The sequence below is a fragment of the Pygoscelis adeliae genome, unplaced genomic scaffold (assembly GCF_000699105.1).
Source record: "Pygoscelis adeliae isolate BGI_AS28 unplaced genomic scaffold, ASM69910v1 Scaffold181, whole genome shotgun sequence".
In the NCBI taxonomy this organism is placed as follows: Eukaryota; Metazoa; Chordata; class Aves; order Sphenisciformes; family Spheniscidae; genus Pygoscelis; species Pygoscelis adeliae.
In genome coordinates, this window is record NW_008824360.1 from 3462269 (window position 1) to 3485990 (window position 23722).

The 23722-nt window shown below is 39.7% G+C and overlaps 1 protein-coding gene across 1 annotated transcript in view; it reads right to left on the reverse strand.

Annotated features, from left to right (window-relative positions):
- Nucleotides 1–23722, reverse strand: part of DOCK7 (dedicator of cytokinesis 7) — a 100453-nt gene that overhangs the window by 62424 nt on the left and 14307 nt on the right. Inside the window, 12 exon segments of the mRNA XM_009319857.1 lie at nucleotides 1488–1650; nucleotides 3221–3314; nucleotides 4189–4331; nucleotides 5000–5165; nucleotides 7410–7490; nucleotides 9503–9652; nucleotides 10872–10938; nucleotides 13032–13117; nucleotides 13527–13739; nucleotides 13846–13975; nucleotides 18144–18212; nucleotides 18409–18584. Coding sequence (XP_009318132.1) covers nucleotides 1488–1650; nucleotides 3221–3314; nucleotides 4189–4331; nucleotides 5000–5165; nucleotides 7410–7490; nucleotides 9503–9652; nucleotides 10872–10938; nucleotides 13032–13117; nucleotides 13527–13739; nucleotides 13846–13975; nucleotides 18144–18212; nucleotides 18409–18584 — 1538 coding nt within the window.

A 23722-nucleotide genomic window follows, 5' to 3' on the forward strand; every position in this document is an offset into this window, starting at 1 on the left:
ACACTTTGAAGAATAACTTAAGAGCTACACTTTCTCACTGAAAGTTAAGAGCTAAGCTTCAAAGCTTACTGAAATAAATAAGAGATCTTTTCTTCTCATTTGAAATGGATTCAGCACCCTCCCTTTGCGACCTTTTAGTACACCTAAGAAATTAAATGAAAGACCAAGTGAGCACACAACAAAACACCTTTCAAATAGAGAACAGTTGCCTGTGGGGGGCAACTCCAATGGAGTCAATGGTACCAACCAACAAACCCTGTAGGCACAACCTGCGTGACAGTGTTGGTCCTGCTCCTGAGAACACATTCACATTTGTTTAACTTTGGCTGCAGAATACTATAAGGCAGAAGGACTACTGACATGCTTGTGGATGGCCAGCTGTGGAAGTGTCGACTGACAAGTACCCCAATTCTGCAGTTACATTGAGTCATATTGACTTGTATATGTTACCTAACCCTTGTACAGTACAGATTTTTTATCTCAACATTTGCAACCATACAGAAAATGGTTTTAAATTGTAATTTGTCAGAGTGAAGCAACTGTGAACAGAATGTGCTAATTACAGAGAAACTGCAAAAATACTTTTACTCCTCAGGGATTTATTACAAAGAAGAGATCACACAGTGCTGCTTATTTGTATTGGTGTATTGTAATGTTTAATTACCTGTCCAACCTTTAAAAATAAATAAATAAATAAATAAATAAAAATGTCTTTGAAAAGACATGAGATATGGAACTTGACTGAACTCCTTCTTGTAAGCTTTGGTTTATAAAAATCTGGTTTGTATTTATCCAACTTTTACAAGAAGTAACTGATATGGTGAGTAAGTTGGTGAAATTACTCAACGGAAGAAGACAATTCCACTCAGAGGTGTAATGTCTTCAAAGATACTGTGAAAGAGCTTTAAGTGAATAGTAGTACATAATGAAAATAAAATCTGCTGCCTGCCTGGGCTTATTTATAGAAAGGTTATTGTCTTCCAAGATACTTTAGAAAAATTTCTTATCTTCCAGATCTTCAGAAGATTTTTTTCAAGCATTGTAAACAAAGAAATTGCTTTTAAATCAAAATGGAAATATGAATGAAGAGTTTACACATTTTCTTCACTTTTATCCCCCACTTTAAAGAAAAAAAGTAAGTCACTGAAAGTGTCAGAAAGTAATAGAAACAGTAAGAGAACTTTAGCACACAGACAAAGAAAAAAACCTACATAAAACTGAAAAGAATTCAACTAAATTTCACTGTGAATTTTGGGAAATGGAGAAACTTCTCTGATGTTCCTGTTCACATCCAAGTTTTATGCAAATATGTTTGTCCCTTCACATCTATGTATTTTCTGCTGTGTCAGTCTGGACCCTTTTCGTGCCTCTGGCACAGCAGATCTACTGATACAGCAAGTTTTGCAACAAACCAGATGATAAGGTAGGAATTTCTAGATTTGCCAGTCTCGGGTCTTGAAATGTGAAATGTATTTCAAAACTCTAACCTGTATGTGGTATTTGGAACGTAGACATCCCTGGCAGGAAACTCCAGGATTTCTCTTGTAGGTCTAACTCTGCTGTCTGGGTAAAGTTTGACTTGCAGCAACTCTGGAGTTAGACAGTAATGGGGATTCTCTGGAGCTGGAGATATGTCTATCTTTAATTGAGCTGTAAGAAGAAAATGGTTTTATTACAATAAATAGAAGTTAAATATAAATAAAAAAGCATGTTCATGCTTTGTTTCTTCAGGTTAATATCCTATATATTAATTTCATAAATACAGAAATTATAAATTACAGCCAATGTGGAATTGTTAAAAACAAGTAACAGTGAATCAAACTGATATCTAGGGCAACTGGGGTACCAGATAATAAGAACCAACAGAAAAGATGTATCTCAACAAGTCCCCAATGCTGTTCTCATAGGCAAGTCGGGGAAATACCATAATAATGCTACTGTGAGGCCCAACTACTGTTAAAAACAATATTCAATGTCTCATCAGTAATCTTGCCTATCAAACCAGAAGGATACATCAGGAGTTGCTGAAAGCTAATCTGCACCAAGATTATTGAGTATTTTCCTTAGCAAGTCAGCTGACAGTACTGTCAGCTGTTGTACTTTCTTGTTGGTGGATGGCACTGAGGCTGGAATGGTTGTAAAAATTTGGAAGAGAGGAGAGTTGCAGAAATGGCATCAAATGACTAAGGTGAAACATAAGAAAGAGCAAAGGACTTGCATTAAGAAGGAGAAGCCAAACATACAAATGTTAAAAAAAAATAATTGGCACGAATCAATTCCGTAGAAAGGGGCTGGGTGACGGCAGTGACAATAAGCCAATGTCCAGAAGAAAGCTACAACCATTCTAAGATGTGCAGTGCATGTGTAAGACACTAGAGACAAATTCATCTCCTTTGCTTGGCATGAGGTCTTAGAAGGAGCAGCATACCCAGTTTAGAGCACCGTGCTTGCAGAAAAGCATGGAAACTCTAGCAGAGAGTAACAGGCAATTTTAAAATCACCACCTTTGAGGAAGGGTTGAAAAAAACCAGAGATTGGTTAGGCTACAAAATGGAGGCGAATAAGAGAGAACTAATAACAGTATTCAAGTACTTGAAAGGTTGTGATAACTGCCCTGAGGGCATGACAGACCATAATCAGATTAATTTGCAGCAAGATAATTTTGCAAAGTTTTCTTAATACCTAACCTCACTACAAGGACAGCTGAGTGCTGGGAGAGATGATCTAAGGAAGCGGTAGGATTGCTGTTGCTGGAGATTTTTAAGAACAGGTTAAGTAAATATTGTCAGGAATAGCACAGGTCAGGGACCAGTGATGTTTCACTGCTGGTGTGCCAGCGTTTTTATTTCCCTTTCTCAAACAGAGGTGGAGTCTGTTCCTATTAACCAAGTGGGAGCCAGGAGAGAGATCTCCTCTCAGCTAGAGAGAGGTGTTTTACTCAGGAAAACAGAGGTTCCTCAGCCCCTGCTGGGTTTAGGGCTTTGGGGTTTGCATCCTCTTCTCACAGATGCTACTCTCAGTGTGACAGGAGCTGCATGTGCACACGTGCCAGTGAAAAACCTGCCAAAATGCCATCTTCAGTGCTTGTGGTCTACCAGGGAATGCTGTGAATGACTTCTTAGGGTTTTTTCATCTGCGTACTTATTAGAACTGGGTGACAATTGGGAAGGACTAACAACATACCTTAACACATGTGAGCCAAAAAGATCTCATTCAATACCTGTGATAGGTCTCAATCTCCTTAACACTGATGATGGCCGTCTCATGTCCGCAAGGAACTTGTACAAATCTTCATCGCTCAGGCGATCACCCTCCTGTTGGATGTTGGGAAGAAAATGGTTATCTACACAACCCTTCAGGATTGCGAGAAAATGAACAAACAATCTAATACTATAGTCTCTTTCCTCTGATACCAAAATGTACCTTCCCAGAACAAGGTGTTAAGATTAACATGCTAAATTACAATTCATTTCTCCATCCTTTTTCCTTCCTTTTTTCCTTATTAATCATCATGACAGCTGCAGGAACTTCTCATTGAAAACCTTTTCTCTCCCCATCAATATTATCTTTTTCAAAACTGAGAATGGCTATTACAAGATTTCCCCAAAATATCAAATTTTTAGCAAGTATAATAGTTTGAAAAAGCATCCGTCATTCAGGTAGTGATCCTCATTCCTTCTCTGCCTCTTCTTTGGTATGAGTCTAGAAGAGTCTTATTTTTCAGGAGAAGTGTTAAGAATGGTGGGAAGTGGAAGGAGTCTGTCATCAGTCTTCCTTGTGCCACATTCTAGTAGCTCAGAATTTCATTTATTTTGGAAATATTATAGAAAATGTGACTCTGCCACCCCTCTAACACCCTTTTAGTTACAGTAGGTAAGTCACTATGCCATAATGACACTTTATCATTCAAGTCAAAACCAGCTAATAATTTCAAATTCCATAACATAATTATTCACAGTAAACTTATTGCAAGAATCCACCAATCGACTGTGGACCCACTGCTGGCCGAATTAAGCACATGATATAATAAACCCACTGCACGCTGTTCAAAGATATCCTGTGATCAAGAACAGATATTATATGCATTGAAAGCATCACAAATTAATCATTCAGGTCTAAACTGACTTCACATGATCAAATCACTCTGTCCAAGGAGCAACTCCTTAATTAGATAGTTTCATACAATACCTGTTTAAAGAAGTTTGTCACTGTCAGAGTAGCTGGTCTGAAACTGGTCAAATTGCAAGCCTCGTCCCCACTTGTGGTTCTCTCTAGTGAACGTCTCCCGACAATACTGGAATTCCGCCTCTCCGACCACGATCCTTTACGTTCTTTGAAAAATAAAAAATAAAAAGGGGGAGGAATTAAAAAAAAAGAAGAAAAACAATTGTCCAAGAGCCTACTTTTGTTCCAATCAGGATTTTCTACACAAGAAGATAGCTGCTGCTTTTGGAAATTATGCAATAAGTGTGATAGAAGAGGTGGTTATGCTAAGACAATCATACTCCTGGGGCATCAGGAGGCTATGAAGCACAGCTGACTACTTCTGCTCCTCTCACGGCAACCTCACCCCAGTGCCTTACTGCTATTATAAAAGTCTTTATCGTGTGGAGATTTATATATTTCTCTTGCTCTGAAAGATGATGAAGTTGGCAGTTTTGGGGATGCTGAAGAGCAGTTTCAGATAAGCTGTGTGGTTCACAAAGATTAATCCACTCCTTTGGAAAATGTTCATCAGCCTGTAATGCTCTCTTAGTCTTAGAAGCCTGATTTTAAATAATATAACAGATGGTTTGCTTGTAAAATCCTTGAAAGATAAATCCATTTGTTATCATGGACTTTCCTGTTTTATTTCAACCGTGACCCAACACTATCAGAAGGCCTAGGGCAGGGGGAGGAAAGCGATAAAAGGAGCAATGGCAGATACAGGGCATGAATCAAGACTTCAGTAAACTCTGGATTTGTCCACATTCCCTCATGCAGGTGCCAGATACTGTACCTCCTGTGCCAACTTCTACTTCTGTGGAATCTCTTTCCAAACTTCCAGCACTGCTCACAATGTTCATTAAATGAATGGCTGTCCAGGCAAAAGGCATTCGATACTTGCCTAGTCTTTGGCAAAACTGTTCTGCCTGGCATTTAAGTTTTTCCAACTTTTCCTTATTCTGTGAAGAAAATATTCAATCCAAGAGATTAAAAGGAGAGGAATAGGAACAAAGGTTCATTTAGCAAAATCAGTAAGTATCTTTTCTAACTTGCAATGATTTTGTGCTTCAATAGCACCTTCTAGAGGTGGATCACTAAGTGCTAGGCAATCAGACTTCTGCTTCACAAAACTGCCATCAGGCCAACAGTACCAGATACAGGACAGCCTGATAGTCAGAGCAGTTGGCTTCACGCTCTTAAGCCTCCTGAATAGCCTGTCAAATCTCAGTGAGCTCATCTGCCCTTTTAAGAAAATCTGAATTTTACTCTAAGAAGTCTGAAATGGCCTTCCTTAATGTGATTTTATGCAGCAGGTGCTCAGATCATCTGGAGTTGCATGGGAAACTGAAAACATTCCTCGAATAAGCAGTATCATACTCATTTTATTGAGGAAAAAAGGAGTAAAAGAGGACTTTTCCACAATTCTGCATAATAAAGAGCGATTTTTTGCTTTACAAAGGTTGTTACCTACAGGCCTTTAAGACATCCCCCAGACAGGGGGCTGGTAACAACAGAGAGCACTCTGTTGCTCACATTCTTCTAGTTCAGTACATGCTTATGCACCTTGCTGGGAAGGAGACCTTGAAAAACCACTTTTTCACCTACACTCCCAAGCACCCTGCAAATACAATTCCAAAATTTCACTCAGGCATATGTCAATTTATTGATCACAGGAAATGTAGGGTTTTTTACTTTTGTTATCTATATACCTGAGGTGAAAGATATTAATTTTTCATATTGTGGTGCAGTGATATAAAGACAGAGATAGACAAAAAATGTGAACTTCTTCAGCTAAAAATATATTAGAACTTTAGGAAGGCAAAACTTTGTTAGAGTTTGATCAAAACTAACAAATGAACATCCCGGCTCCTTTGAAAAAATCATAATGGAAAGCCTTTTAATCACAGGAAGGGCTGGCTTCTCTTGGGTTTTTTCCTTCATTCAGTCCTCACTATTACCACTTAATGTTCGCTTGGCTCAACCCAATTGTACATTAAATTAGGAACCATTTCTGAGGCTCAAAAGCACTGTTTCACATTCTACGTACACAAGGTTTCCTTTTCAAGCTCTCTTGTACATCTTACAAACTGGAGTTGTAAAATAACATACTTAGCTCAAGTAACAATAAAATCAGTGATTTGCTGTTCTATAGCCACACTGTGCTGGAGAAAAACAAATAGCAGCTTGTGGGGGAAAAGACTGAAGAAAGGTCACAGTCCAGGTGCCACTGAATTCTGCAGGTGCTACCAGCATTCCTGTTTGTTCCTCAACCTACCAAACCTGCAATTCCCACCCAGACTCTGATATACTTCAATGAGCAACCAGCTGCCAACTGCAGGAAATAAGATGGCATTCTTTTCTGTGGGGAAACCTCTGCTTTTAGTCCTGAGCAAAGGGCTTCTACAGCAAGGAGACAGGCTGCATTTCAACATGTGTGGGAAAGACAAAGAATCAGTCAAACTGGGGCAGGTCCAAGCCATCCACTGCACTTTAGAGGACAATGCCCAAACTGCTAAAGGCAGGAATTAAAGGGACATTGTTAATAGAAAACCCAAATACTAAAGTATAGAATTTTAAATCTACCCTTACTGTATGTAAAAAGGACAGCTTTATCCTGCTGTTGAGTGTGGCCCTTCTTTACAATATTAGGAAAAAGAAAAATCAGCAGAAAATAGCCGAAAAAAAGGACAAGAAACGCACTGCAATTCAAAACCAGGCCTGATGGATAATCTCCTGTTAACATATTTCATCCACTTTATAACCCTTCTAGAGGAAGGCAGAGGTACTGTGATGGGGTTAAGCTGCAGAAGCAATGGAAAGCCTGAAATTTTACTGCAAATTCACATCAAAGGCTGCCTTCGCTTGACCCAGCTATAAGCACACAGCTCATCCTTTGGGACAGGGAATCACAGATGACTGAGCTTGAAGGTAACCACACGTCTCCCCTGTCAGCTACAAAAACTGATGACCTTTAACTACTCAACCCCGATAAGGCATCAAGATTCAAGGGTCTTTGACTCTTCTTTGGCCTTTAGAATTTGACTAGATTCTTAATTAAAAATGGATCCTTTTAACAACAGGAACAGTATCAATGGCTGTTAAGTCCAAGGTAAAAGAAAATAATGTATGTTTAATTTATTAATAACAAAATGCCTTAAAGCGCTTGTAGCCAAATTTAATCAAAACATAAAAAAAATTCTTACCTTTGCTGCATCAGATTCTTTAAAAATCATATAAGGCTCTGCACACTCCCCGATATCTCCCTGCTGTAATACTTTTTCCAGCTGAGAAGGGAAAATGAACCATTATAAGGACATGTATCTAGCCAGGATTGTTAAATTAAACAAACACTAGGAAGCAAAAACATTCTTTCAAAAGAGTTAAAGCTTGATTTCCCTTTGTGAGCCAGGGAACAAGCACTGCACGCAAGTTGTTAGAGCCATTAAGTTCCCAGATCTCCAGCTATAACTGAATCACATATGTAAAATATAGGTTCAAAGGGAACATATACCACTTCACTTTGGTTTGATCTGTTCTAGAGCCACTTTCAGCTCATTTTTACGGTCTTAAAGACATCTCACACTGTCTTCAGCATCACCATTTTCAGAATTCTGTTCTTATTTCTGTTCTCCATATTAAGGACCTATTGCAGCAGCACAAAAAGGTGACTCAGATGCACTCGGCTAAAACAAGCACTATTTTAAATCAGTGTGTTTTCAAATCAAATAATGAAATAATCAAATAATTAAAATTAGCCAAAGAGGCTCCAAGTAAGTCAATGCCTCTTGAACACAAACCTGCTTAACACTCAGTTTCTAATAGAAATATCTTCCCTATCACATGCATGAAGACTGTTTCTTTCAGAAGCATCCTGGCCCTCCCTCCCACGCCCGCTACTGTGCACATGCTGTTACTAGGTTAGAATATCTTTAAACTTCTCCCATGCTTATAAAGTGCCATTCATACTTGTCTATTAGTAGAACATCAAGAGGCTACCACAATATAAAGAACAAAACTAATTTCCATCAAATCTTGCACTCCCTGGTGAATTTATGCTAGCAATACCAGCTGCCTGAAAAGTGGTTTCCCAGTGAGTAAGACCCATGTGAAAATTCACCCGATAAGGCACGCTATGTATCTGTCTTATTTATCCCTGACTATATCCTTTTCATCATCAAATCAAAAAATCACCTAAGCCACCAGCTCCTCCTGGATCACTGGTTTTACAAGCACTAATGTGCAGTCACAAGTTCTTTCGGACAGATCCCCATCTCATAAATATGGCGTTCTCTCTTCCTCATATCTTGTAAAAAGCAGAAGAGCGAATATGCCTGCACAGTCGGAACATGACTTTTAGAAGGAATTCAGAGAATCATACCAAAAATTGGAGATCAGAATATGCTCCAACACTACTGAAAGCCTTATTCTCACCTGGGACTGTTTTGTCATGCCACAAAGCTTTAATTCATTTTCAAAAGCTTATTCCTCACGTAAGAAGCAGTTCATGAAGAACTTGCACAAACCTCAGTCAACAGGGTTCTCAAAACACAGCACTTGGCTAGCAGGCAATGTAACCACTGGCTGTGAACTGAAAGCATGTATTGAACTCCCCTTTTTACAATAGGATGATTTTTATGCAGAGACCAGCCAAAAAAACCTGATTCAAATGCCAATCTGAACTAGTAACATTTGTGCACTCATTGAATCAAATGAAAGAAGAGAAAATATTTCTCTTTTATTTTATCTTTGTATACTTTATTCCAGGAGTGACCAATGTGGTATTTTATTTCAGTTATGGATCTCACTCTCTTAGCAATTTCAATTCTTAAAGACATTTGAAAATCTGGCCTAAGAGCATATATCATTTTTAAAATGAGATTCAGATCAATATATATTTTTAAATCACTCACTTACCTATCATCTTAAGGAGTCAGCACATTGTTTCATATGAAAACCAAGGTCAAGCCCCAGAAAGCTGCTCTATATCAAGCAAACCTTTGTGCTCTTTTCAGTTTTTTCAGTAATAGAACAATGCATATCTCCACTGAACTGTTCCTGTTACAAAGGAACTTAACGTGCTAAGCGAGAATATCTGAAATGAAACAGAGTTCTGTGGTGCCGGTGTTTACACTTTTGAGAAGTTTACACTTTTTGGAAGAAAAGTGTTTACACTTTTTGAGAATTCTGCTCTCCAAATGTAAATAAGAAGTCAACTAGTCAGCCAGACTTGTTTATATTTTATTTTAAATAGAAAACAGGAGACAATAATAATCTAAATTTCTCTGGCATTTCTTACCTTTATTACCAGAAAGACATCTTGAGAGGGATAAGTGATAGAAAAGATGGCAGATCTGGCCAGCGTGGATATAGCAGCAGGGGGGACATGTGGACGAAGCATTCCCTTCATTTGTTCAGAGTTTAAATCAAAGTAGAAATTTTCTGAAATCTAAGGAAGAAGTTGGGTAGCTTCAAGCATTAGTTACATTTTTTATTTTTGGTAAGCTCTTCATAAACACAACAGACAATTTCAAAACACAAGTAAAAAAACTACCAACAGTGCCTCCTCTCAAACCATGTATAAAAAGAAAAACAAAAAGGCCTTTTCATTAAGAAATCAAGGCAGGACAGTGGGAAAGGAGAAAGGAAATGGAGCAAACAATACACACTACCTATAAAATTTCCTCCAGCTCCTCTAAGGTATGTAGTTCCATCACAGGACTAGGAATTACAATTGCTATCTGAATTGAAAATATCAAAGTATCAAAATTGAAAATGATCTTTAAGATCATTCACAGAAAAAGAAAAAACAACACATCTTGAAAGACACACAGTGATCTTTCTACGCTGAAACACCAAATCCTCAACTGTATCCAGGCTTCAAAGCCAAAATGAACGTGAGCTGGTTATCAACACCAGAGGTCACTAAAGAACTTACTACATTAGAGAAAAAAAAATGGAGTAATGAGATGATAAAATTGGCTTATGAAATGTGATTTAAATATTAAACAAAGTTCACATAATATTCCACATACTCTCATCTACATAACTTAAAACTCAATGCATTAAATTCAAGTCTTAAAGAGATAAATGTCAAAATGCAGATTTCTAACATTTTTCTCTCTACCATTGCTAATATCTTGAATTAGAAAAACTAAGAGGCTCTTCAAATATTAAATACAGAACATAAATAGGGGAATAAATATTTTGCATTTCCTATAACTTAGATCTTGAAAAGACTCCTCAGTTTTGTTTTGATTTTAGCCATTTTAGCTTGTATGCCTTTCTTGTGAAAGTACATGCTGAATCACGAAAAAAAGATTAAGAAAATCATAAAAACTTAATCTAAATAAAAGGTTTCAGTTACTTAAGTTCACTCTGGGGAAGAGACTTTTGAAAGCCAGGATTGGACAATATATATATTCTGATTTCAGGCGCTCACATATTAGATAATATTTTTAGAAAAGTGGATATACTTCAACTGTTTTACTAAGCAGAAGAAGAACACGCAAGATGGTTCATGAAATGCCTTCATCATTCTTTCAACCACTAGTCTGTCACTGTCTTCATAAAGGTTTGTTTCCAGAATTAATTCCTCCCCTTTTTTTTAAATACAGGTTTGTAATGCTTCGGTGGAAATGTCATCACTCAAGTAATTAAAAACCTACCTTTTTCTTTTCTTTAACATCATACAAAGCCAAACTTGCAAAAATGGGCTCAATTTCTATTTCAAATCTTGAAAGAAAGAAACACATAAAATCAATTGACTTGCATTTTGTAAGAAAGACTAACCTACCCCCTCCCCAAATCATTCCTGGGTAAGGTGACAGCTGACCACCGTTAAGCTGAGATGTCAGGAACAGCTGTGCCAACTTGCTTCCTCTGCATCGCCCCTGCTCCCTTCCACCAGGACACACACTGGTGCTCCCTGGACCTTCTAAAAGCCATTTCAACTCATTGACCCAACAGAAAGGTTGGGACTAGGGTCACAGGACATAAAGCATACTTCTATAAATGCTTTTATCTTCTTCAAGTGTTGTTTGAAAGCTAAGCAAAGCAACCTAATAGCTTCCTTAAAGGGAGAGGAATTATTAATTGGGATAGCTGGACCACTTAGCTCCTCTGAGTACCTTGAGAAGCTGTCCTATGTGCTAATTTACTATGCTGACCTGTCCAACCACTCCTCTCAGCATTACTGACCAGAAAGCTCATTCCTCTGGAGTCAGGGACAGCTATTTTGGCAATTTTCAACATTTAACTTTTGTCAGAAAATACCAGGATCTCAAACTCTCTCAGAAAGGTGTCAGTTTTTCAGAGTAACTGTTATCAAGTATTTATGCTAACTGAAACACTTCCAACAAAACCACTAACCTGCCAAATACAGCTAAACTTATTGTTAAATCACCTGGGAAGTTAAAGAAATGAAAAAACATTCAAAACCTGTCCCTACACCAAAGTGAGCAGGGGCTGCAATGCCATTCTCCTGCCTGCACAGCCTCCCCATGCAATTAGTGCCCAATCCACAGTGGGATACCCCCACGCACGTGGTCCTTGCACCGAGCTCTCAGCTTTTCAGCCTGGAACTCTTTCAGCCAACAGGTAGAACATACAGGACTGCATCATCAAACAGGTATTTTCTCTAGTTTTGCAACAAAGGTGAGATTAACCTGAAAATGACCCTGGTTAGGTCATCCTAGCCTTCTCCCTGGGGAAGAGACTACGTACTTATTTGTGCCACTACGATAGCATGATCTTGGATGCTCGCTATTACAACTGTTAAGTGCAGTTTCAGAGATTACTTTGGTACACAAACAAGCATGTCCTTGGGCAGATTTGCTATAAATTTACAGTCAGCAAGAGATGCTTAAATAGCAGAAATCATTAATTTCCAGCATCTAATTTATTTATGCTAAAGACACCATCCTTTGGAGGAAGCTGCTCTGCTACTGCATATTATGTTGTTCCAGTTCATAAAAGGCTGCAAAATCAGTTCATCTCTATGGCTGTATTAGGTCCTGGAGTACTCTACAAGCAGGAGATATGTCCCACACATATATCTCAGTTATGAGCTGCAATGTAGTCTAACTGGAGCTCTCTAATAAGAAGGGTTGACCTAACTGAGGACACAGAAGATGAATACAGCAGTGTGGAAAATCAGTTTTGTACTTTATTTCTCCAAGGGAATAACAGTAAAATTTTACCTTGTGTTATTAGAGAAGAGTTATAGGCAATGAACCAGCTGCAGGTAACCCTATATTCAGGAGCTCCACTTCATTAAACTTGTTTAACAGGTTTCTATTCCTCCAGTTAATGCTTGCTAAGTATATAAAGTCTTCACTCTTAAAGGGACACAGTCAAGGTTGTTGAGCCTAAACTTCAGCAAATCTTTGGTCGTCTTATATTTTAAGGCTCAAGCATTTTTAATCTTTTCTTCCCCCCGCTCCACTTAAACATCCTTGTTACAGAGCTGAACACCAATGACTGGCCAACTTCAGACCCCTGAACGAGTGCAGTGAAGCATGCATGCTAGTAATATGGAACAGGTATAGCTACAGACTGGCTGAAAAGCAACACAGAGGAAAGCCAAGAAGGTGAATACTTTCTATATCACACCATTAAAGAAAGTCTTGAAGATAAAACTGACTGATGCACAGTACCATGTAACTTATTGTTTATAGAACTAACCTTTAAGCCTATGACCAACCAATGTTACATCCCTTCAAGGGTAATAAACAAGGCAGCAGAGTTATTCCAGATGCACGTGGATACAACAGCAGATTTAAATTCTCAATTTCTGTAATGCAGCTGTCTGTTGGAGTGATACTTACTTAAGGGACAAACACTTCACCAGGAGTCTTTGGCCAAAGTGTTCTTTGGGTACTTCAGGGACACTAAGTCGTTCTATAGGCTCCTCCTAAAATTCATCACAGGAACAGCAATTTAGAGACACGACACTTGTACAAACCACTAATACCATTATGAAGCAAACATATGTATCACTTTTTTTTTCTAAGACACTAGCACCAATTTAATCCAAGGCTTACCAGCATGTTGCATTCATGAGCAGCTATAAATATACTAAATTAAATCCCTTTAATGTTTCTACATTATAGGGGACTGCATAACCATAAAGGAAAACCAATTTTCAGAAAGTAATATCTATGGCAAGACAATATGCTAACAAACATGCAACCCACAAAATAGCTAAGGTTGTCAGGGATATTAAACATAGGTGATCTAAACGCCTTTAAATCTGTGGCAGAATTTTCACATTCCCTATATCCTTCACTTTTTTAGTCTCACCCACATGTATATAAAAATACCTCATCTGGTGCTGGATGTAGTGCAAAAAGCTCCTTATGCCTACTGGACTTCCTCTGATCTTCATTGTGGTGGTCAATCTCTTCATTTGGGGTACGGTCCAGTAGGTTTGGGAGAAGGGCATCTGGAAGGGAGTTCTTCAGATCAAAAATACTGCATGCCCAGCTGCCCCGGGGAGTATCATCAATCGACATTGAACGTCGTTTAAGGTCATCCTGAGATTCAACAAATTAAAAGCAACTTATAATGGGAAAGGGACTGCACTTTTAAAATGCGACTATAAATTAGGTTTTATGTAGCAAGGTTTTAAAGGCACATTACTTGTTCATCCTGGTAACTGTTGCCATCTGGAGCTTCGTCAGACTCAAAGATCTGTTTGGGGAGCCCCTTTTGCCTCTCCTTCTGTTTGTCTAACGTGTTGGGATTAAATCCAGTTCCCAGCTTGTGATATCTGAAAACGAAGTATTTCAAATGCATCCTTAGCATCCTTTTTGACCTCAAACCCAGAAGCAGAATTACAGAACAAACCCAGTATTATCAGTGTGGATCCTCTCAAAGCATAAACTGCTCTCTGCAAACAGTATTTCCAGTCACCCTCCACTGTAGCTGGGTAATAATCCAACAACCAGTATTCCAGTACTACAATGTGACTCTGTTCAACTATAAAGCAACCCTGGGTGATGTCAAAAGAAGTATTATCAATGGCCAATTAAGGTCATCATAAAATGTGCGATTGTGATGCCAAGCTTAAAACAGGCCAAGAACATGAGGATGGAAGGCCAGTGGTTCTGCTAGAGCAAGAACTGTCTTGGAGCAGACAATATTAATACCTTTAAAACCAAAACACCAACTCCAGGTAGGACTGCATGAAGTGCAGAAGTCCTGAGCACCTCTGGAAAACATGACTTTCCGACCCCAACTAAAGATGCTATGGGAAGATGCTCATTTTATAAGCAGAATCAGGTCCTTAGGAGCTTTCCAGGGTGTAAGAGCACTTGCTAGTAAACAGTCTGTCTACTGTTGCTGACAAGATCATATCTCTTTGACTAACAAATTTTTGGATACCAAATGGCACTATGTCTACACTTACACACAATATGGCCAGAGCCACAGTCTCCTTAGAATACGCACTCCAAGTCAGTGCCCGAAGTAGTGCTGGGGTCACATCTAGAATTAATTGTTCTTATCCTGCCCTGTTACTAAAGTTACCACAGAAGGATGTACAGACACGTGAAAACCATGGATGTGCTAGCAGTGAATAATGAAAGGCAGGAGAAAAAGGAGGAAAGCATTTTCCTCGCTAGGTTATAATTCCTGCGAGCTGAACTATCTGTATAATCCTCACCTGGATGTCTGCATTTCAATCGCAGCCCCACCAACAAGCATAAATTCATTCTAAATCAGACCAGACTTCACTGGGTCTGTGATCATTGCCACCATCAGTCTAGCATACAGAAATTACGCCATAAGGTTGAAATAAGAATATGCTATTGATTTTTCAGGTCAGTGAAGAAAACTTATTAACCTTTTCCAATACCATTAAAGCAATCCCTGAATGGATGGATTTGTCTGCCCAAAAAAACATTTTGGTTACAAAGAACTGTAGACAGAGATTGAAATAAAGATTATTTCCCCTGGGATGGGGGAGAGAGAAGGATGGCACATCAGAAGTCATGTTCTTCTAAAGCTAGAAGAGCTGGATTTTCTGCCCCCAGAGCGAGCCAAAGCACTTGTAACCATCCAATAGGATGGATTAAGAGAAACTTGTTACCATCCTTACTTGAAAAACAATTCAAACCTTCCCAGCCAGGCTTTCAGGTTCTTCCCCTCCTCCAGCAGTAACCCTTCTGTTTCTACCCAGTCCACCACCATGATTTTATCCAAGTAAAAACTGCTATGAGTGTTTATGGTAATGCCCCTCCTCCTCTGAAAGGCAAGAAAACCTTTGACTGTAGTTCAACAATCATTCAGCACACCTTCAACCCACTCAGGCAACTTCGATGTCTTCAGCTTCATGCCTTCCCAGACACAGAACGCAACCTGCAGCTGATCTGCACAGGACAGAAAGCTCTACTGTCTCCAACTAAACCTCCTCAGTGCAGGAATCACAGCCATGTATTCCATATACCAGTGAAAGTCGCTGAGAAACCAAGAGGTGTGCTGGATGGGTGGGTCACACTGCACCTTCTAGACTGCCCACAAAGGCTGGGAGTTAATAAAGCATGTATCTCTCTCTCGGGTTTCTTTCTGGGCTTTTTTTTGGTATGAGATTACAAACCACGTTTTTATTAGGTCATCTTAGCACTGCAAATCATATCTTCAGCATCCCTTGAAGTGGTTCTCAGGACAACATTAAACCAGTGAATCGTAGCAACTGCCACAAGGGCAGAGCTGTAGCTGTAGTCAAGTCATTTGTAGGTGATGCACATCACATGGATCACTTACTCCTTGACAGCAGCTCTTGAAGTCGTCAGACTTTCAGTCATCCGAGAGAGTGTATGTTCCAAGTAAAGCTACTCAGAAACCTTCCTGCTAATTTTCATAAATTAATCAATGCATGCACATTCTCTAAACTGTTAACTCATTAGAGAAATGTTGTGATAGTTCAAATATTAACAATTATTTGTTTAAATTACGTCCTTTCTCAAAGTCTCTTTGGGAATAAATGAATGCTGCAAGAGGGCACATTATCTATTAGGTGGTTGTGCCTGCACATAAATCTTACATTGTTGCAAAATTAATGCAACTTCTCTCTAAAAAGAGCTAAAAACATATGGAACAAAGAAAGAAACAAATGCTGAAAGTAATTTTACTTGTTCACATTCCCTAATTTCTCTACCATTCTAAAGGAGCAACTGTTGACTAAAATGTCCTAGATATTCAAAAATGCCCCAAGGGGTTTTGACGTCTGAGATCTAATTTTCAAAACACAAAGCATCATTTCAGCAAATACAAAGCATCAGTTCAGCTGAGCTGGGCAACTAAAAGCCAGGGCACATGGAATCAGTAGCCAGGATAATAATTTTTGAGCCTCTTCATACCAGCTAGCCATCCTGCAAAAATTTAAATATGAAATCAAGCTGACAAATACCACAGGGGAACTCACTTTCTGTTCACAATCGCCCAGTCTTCCGTGTAACTTCTTACACAGTCCCTCACATGAGGGTCCATCTCACTGTTAAAACAATAAAAACAAACACCTTCAAAATCACAGACGTGATAATGACTTCTTAAACATCCATACTTTCACTTAGGTTTGTATTTACTCTTTCAGGCATTTACAGACAAAAATTCCAGGCTTCAGCCTTGCAGATACTCAAATCCAGAACAATTAATTCCCTTGAGCGAGGTGTCACCCTGTCACCTCCTACCTCTCTTCAGGCACAGCCGACACAAGTGTTCGACATTCTCGGGGGGTGTACACAACCTCGATGTCATCGGGAGGAAACTCAAGCAGGTCTCTCAGGGGTCCAGACTCCACTGCAATCGGGTGTGTAATAAGGTAGTCCTCCAACTCAACTGGGTCCACTGCTTCTGTAAGGGGTACCTGGGAAAAGACAAGCAATGGAAGGGTCTTAAAATGGAGAGAAACAAAAAAAAAAATCACATGCACATATTCTACTTTGTTTTTTAAACCAGCTCTTCTGCTTTGTTGAGGAAACTTGATCTAACACCAGATGAGAATTAACCCTAGTGGTGTTAGCCTTCGCTAACACACATCATAAAGCAATTTTTCATGTCTTATCTTTTTTCTGGTACTTCTCTGGATATTTCTATGATGCATATCAAGAACATCTTAAAAAAAAAAAGGCATTTGCATCTATTTTCAAGAAATTAATCCATTTGCATCAAAAGAAAATATTACATTTTATTTCCCATGTGTATGACTGGATTTCTTTTTACCATGCTGCTGCTCTGATCACAAAGGGAACCTTCACCCTGATGCAAGATGCAAAGAACCCTTTCACCCTCAGGCATGGCCCCCAGACAGGAATCCAGAGCACGTGCTGATTTACCAGGAACTCACAAAGCCACAGAACTCTATAAAGACTTAAATTACTTCAAATTAAATCACTTCTCTGGCAAACACAAAACACAATTTTCATCCACCACAGGTACAAGTTTAACCACCTCTTCTGCCTGATATTAGAACCTTCAGTGCCACGATGACTCCACCCACGTCAGGAAGGGACAGTGCTCTAAATAAAATGGATGCTTAAAAAGCATCTTTACTGGACACAAAGCTTGCACCTGCAGCACTTCTCTCTAAAAAGAGCTAAAAACATACGGAACAAAGAAAGAAACAAATGCTGAAAGTAATTTTACTTGTTCACATTCCCTAATTTCTCTACCATTCTAAAGGAGCAACTGTTGACTAAAATGTCCTAGATATTCAAAAATGCCCCAAGGGGTTTTGACGTCTGAGATCTAATTTTCAAAACACAAAGCATCATTTCAGCAAATACAAAGCATCAGTTCAGCTGAGCTGGGCAACTAAAAGCCAGGGCACATGGAATCAGTAGCCAGGATAATAATTTTTGAGCCTCTTCATACCAGCTAGCCATCCTGCAAAAATTTAAATATGAAATCAAGCTGACAAATACCACAGGGGAACTCACTTTCTGTTCACAATCGCCCAGTCTTCCGTGTAACTTCTTACACAGTCCCTCACATGAGGGTCCATCTCACTGTTAAAACAATAAAAACAAACACCTTCAAAATCACAGACGTGATAATGACTTCTTAAACATCCATACTTTCACTTAGGTTTGTATTTACTCTTTCAGGCATTTACAGACAAAAATTCCAGGCTTCAGCCTTGCAGATACTCAAATCCAGAACAATTAATTCCCTTGAGCGAGGTGTCACCCTGTCACCTCCTACCTCTCTTCAGGCACAGCCGACACAAGTGTTCGACATTCTCGGGGGGTGTACACAACCTCGATGTCATCGGGAGGAAACTCAAGCAGGTCTCTCAGGGGTCCAGACTCCACTGCAATCGGGTGTGTAATAAGGTAGTCCTCCAACTCAACTGGGTCCACTGCTTCTGTAAGGGGTACCTGGGAAAAGACAAGCAATGGAAGGGTCTTAAAATGGAGAGAAACAAAAAAAAAATCACATGCACATATTCTACTTTGTTTTTTAAACCAGCTCTTCTGCTTTGTTGAGGAAACTTGATCTAACACCAGATGAGAATTAACCCTAGTGGTGTTAGCCTTCGCTAACACACATCATAAAGCAATTTTTCATGTCTTATCTTTTTTCTGGTACTTCTCTGGATATTTCTATGATGCATATCAAGAACATCTTAAAAAAAAAAAGGCATTTGCATCTATTTTCAAGAAATTAATCCATTTGCATCAAAAGAAAATATTACATTTTATTTCCCATGTGTATGACTGGATTTCTTTTTACCATGCTGCTGCTCTGATCACAAAGGGAACCTTCACCCTGATGCAAGATGCAAAGAACCCTTTCACCCTCAGGCATGGCCCCCAGACAGGAATCCAGAGCACGTGCTGATTTACCAGGAACTCACAAAGCCACAGAACTCTATAAAGACTTAAATTACTTCAAATTAAATCACTTCTCTGGCAAACACAAAACACAATTTTCATCCACCACAGGTACAAGTTTAACCACCTCTTCTGCCTGATATTAGAACCTTCAGTGCCACGATGACTCCACCCACGTCAGGAAGGGACAGTGCTCTAAATAAAATGGATGCTTAAAAAGCATCTTTACTGGACACAAAGCTTGCACCTGCAGCACAAGGAATGACTGAACAAACACATGTGCAGGAAAACAGTGCATTTCACTGGCAGTACTGATCTCACCATACAAAACAAAAGTGAGCTTTTTTTAGATACAGGAAAAAAAATTGCATAAACTGGATACATATTCACATTGCGTAACTGTGTATTTTTACATATGTATATCCTATAAATACATATATATATTCTGATATGAGATCATTATCCTATAAGGCTGTACATAAACATAGACATTAAGAAAATGAAACACTAAAAACAAGTTTTGAAGAACCCGTTTCTACAGCAATTGACAGTTTTCATAGAACTCCCTGGCACATTCCAGTGAGGCTGAGTGTTTAATATGAGTCACAAAAACACATCAAAATTCAGCAATTTTTCTCTACTACTTCCTCTTTCCTGTCATCCAGACAATTTCTGTGGGACAGGGAAGCCTGCCTTCTGTTGGAGATGACTTTAAAAAGAACACTTAGAACTTATGTTTTAAATGTGCTTCTCAAAAAAATTGCTATACCAATCTCAAATTCCAGTTTTTAAACTTCTATTGCCAAAAAGTTCTGAAATGAATCAACTTTTTATTCAAGGAAAAAGACTTGGCTAACAGAGAGGGTATTGAAAGAATCTCTCCTACCGCAGCAAACTTCAATGGATACTGCAATTTTCTTAAAACACAGAAGGCAAATCATTCAGCAGAAAAATGGCATGACTCCAGTGAAGTCAGGTGAGTTCGACCAGATGACTTTATGCCAGATAAGAATCTGGTCCACAAAAAAATATGATTTCTAGAAACTCAGTACTAAGTTCTGCACTTTAAGTAAAAGACACAAATTAATTTCTGTGTAAAGACATGCACCATCATCACCATCTATTTATCTCTGACCTCACAACCTTTTTTCCCCTTCTAATCCTGAACTCTGGAAATGAACTTAAAGTATGTGATTTGGAGAACTTCGGAAGATACAAACCAGATACTTTTAACTGTTTTCCTCACTGCAAAACTCACAATGAGCAGAACTTGTCATTGCTCATCACCTCACACTACCCGTTTCTTACATACAGATAGACCAGCTCCATTTGGCACTAGATAACTGACAAAACATACAGCAGTGAAGTGTGACAGTTTATTATTGAAGAATTGCTAAAAGTGCATGTTTTTTTCAGAAGAGCTGCTGCATAATACTACTGCTACTTTGCGTGCATATAATCCTTTCCACTGATAAACCTCAAACGCAAAGAAGAGTAACAACCCAGAAATGGAGACTCCTTGCAAATGAAAATAAAAATAACAAAATCACTGGGCAAAAGCCACAGAGGCACTGGGTAGCAGAGGTGCTGGGAAAAGGCCCTCGCTCAGGTCCTCTCATTGCCAGTCCAGAGCCCCATCCACGCAGCAGTGCAGCTCTGTGCTGGACACTGAAAGCACCCTCACTGGGAGAAGGCCAGAGGGTTAAGGTAGCCTCGGAGGGTGACTTAAAGCTGCTTAACTGACCCTATTTTTAAGCCCTAACATTTTACGACCTACTTTTACTCCTCCTGCTGACCTCGCTTCCACACTGACAGTTTCAAAGCTGAGGCACCTTCCAGTGTACTTGCTCAGCAAAACAGAGCTGACCATGCAAGTGTTGTGTTTCGATCTGCACAAACTCATTTACCTGTGCATCTCCCCAGGCTAACAAAGAGGAACTTTTTCCTCATTCCCTCCCGTCTTTCTAATCCACTCATCCTGATAAACTGAAGAAAATTACAAACAGACAAGGAAAAAACTCTGTATTAACGCAGAGTTGATGGGGACGTGCAGGACCAAGCAGACACAGGGCAGAGACTGCCACTGCCCCAAACGTACCATGTATCCCCATTCCTGGCATTTTACATCTCAAATTTCACTTGTCCAACAAAAGCATTGTAATGTATGGGACAAAAGATTAATGAACTGGCTACGCTAGTTAAAAAACACCTAATCTGGAAAGGTGGGCAGTGCTTAGGGGGCTAGCCAACACCAGGTCCCGGGTCTGCGCTCCGGGGGTTTCCAAGCTCTTCGTACGTCTCAGGATTAGGCCCAAGGTTGCACTTTACAATTTTCCAGTTCATCTCTTCAGATAACTATTGTACCATGAAGATGTAAACAAACATAAAAGTCAAACCCAGAAGCCCGTGTTAGACTCACCATCTGTGCAGCCAGAAATACTGTCTAGCACCTGAGTAAACAGGCCAAACATAAATTCATGGTTATGAAGAGGAACTACTTCGTGTCAGACTATTGGCAGATAAAAGGCGAGCACATTATTTTAAGCTTTAGATATTTGTGGGGGAAGAAGTGATGAAAGAGGAGGAGGAAATAAGGATGAACAAACGCACCAAAAGGAAAATGAACCCAAATGGTGTCCCAGTATCTGAACTGAACCACGACAGCTCCTCTCATGGCTCTCACTGCTGATGCCTTAACCTTTCCTCTGTCCTGCATCCCTCTGAAGTTGTGGATGAGACCAAGAACAGACACGGTATACAAGGGGCTATTCCCGTGTTATCTGCAACCTGGGCAAAGTCGCCTGAAATCCTCATACGAACCCATCAGATCGAATGCGCACACTGAAAGAGTCGGACAAGTTCAGATAAAGACCAAGTTATCCAACCTCATCATCCCAGCCTCACCGTTGACTGAGGAACAGAACCTGCTCTATCATCTCACCTCTGAGTCTCCAGGCCCAGCTTACCTCCTTGTGGCACCAGGAAAAACAACGGGGCACCCAACAGCCGACTCCCCTGGCCTATTAGGATTGTGGTACTTTCTTAGTTTACGAAAGTTTCGCCCTTATCTTTGTGCACCACTGACATACAGCTGATCTCCAGATTATCACAAGAATAGCAAGTCCCACTTCAGCTGCATATTAAAAGGTTTTGAAATTTGCTGCATTGTGGGAAATGTGGGAACAGCTGAGGAGCTATAAAGCTGTCCTCTCCCACAGCCCTGCTTGCTAGCAGGCTGCAGACAGCAATCTTCAATGCAATCTTCATCCCACTTCAGGAAAAGTCTTTTTGGTTCCTCCCAACAGCTCCTAGGAAGGAACAGTAGGTGCCTCCTTCACAAAATGTAGCCGGTTTTTCTTCATCAGACTTCCAAAGGCAGAGGCACAATTTCAGTCAAGTACGTGCAAACATGCAGTCCACCTACCAACTAACTAATGAACCTAACGGAGGAATACTGGAGCGTTACTGTAAGAAATCATTGACAGGGTGTCCATTTCTTCCAAGAAGACTTTAGTAAGGCCCTCCAGAAACTGAAGCTGTACAGGAGCTCTGACCATCTTCCCGACCAGGACTATGGGATATTGTAAATTAATGGCAAATACACGCTAAAAATATGCAAAGGAAAGCCTGCTCCCAGAATCACGATTGCTGCTCTTTTAAAAAATACTCTCGGATTTTGTGCAAGCTGTACTTACAGATCAAATTTTGGACAACCTTTCAGACAATTCCTCAACACAGTTTTCACTCAGTCTTCATCCCAGGATCAGACACTGCCACCTCACTCAGGGCAAGTGCTGTTCGGGTGCTATTAAAATGAATAGGACTACACAGGGAGAAAAGGGCCACTCAGTATGAGTAAGAGGGGCATAACCTGCTCCCTGCCAACGTAAACACCAAATACAAGGTACTGATAAACAGAAAGTACAGAAGAAATCAAATGGGACTCTCTCTTTTTCAGACTTACACAGCCCAACTACCCCGAATCAAACACATTGCTTGCAAATAACGATTCTGCATATATATGTCCTTAACCTGACCATAGACACACGCTCTGTCAGCTTAACTAAGACACCAGCCTGATTGATTTGCTTATATAAACTATTTAACACACACGCTCCATAGGTGCATCTGTGTTGTTGCAGTTATGGCTCTCAGCAGTTGCATTACGAAACCCTATTTCAAAGGTTTACAACTCTCCTGCAACAGGGACAGTCAAGCTTTCTTCTTTAAGGCTGTGTTATTCTTCACTGTTATATCCCCTTAAAAGCTTGAAAATAAAATTTCGTTTCCTATCGACTTTGTCCTTCTCTAGACAGCAAACATTGTATTTTGCTGTAGTTTTAGTGCACTGCTAGCTGAAACATGTCTCTCTCCTATTTATTTCCTTCTTTTGAGCACCTACCTGTACCATCATCATCAGTTACAAAAGAAGCATCTGCACAAATCTGGCAACAGGGGCAGAAGCCTCTGCTAGGGGACATGGCATAACTCCATGGAGGGTAACACAAACCCCCATTTACTTTAGCCAAGCATCTCACCCAAGGACTAAAGGGCTAACATGGAGGGAAAGCTACACCTGGGGCACCACGCTGCGAAGCTCATGGCTTATTCCACCCCACCAAGGAAGCAAAAAATAAAATGCAAAGGGCACATTTGTGTTAGACCTGCTCTGTTGTGGCATT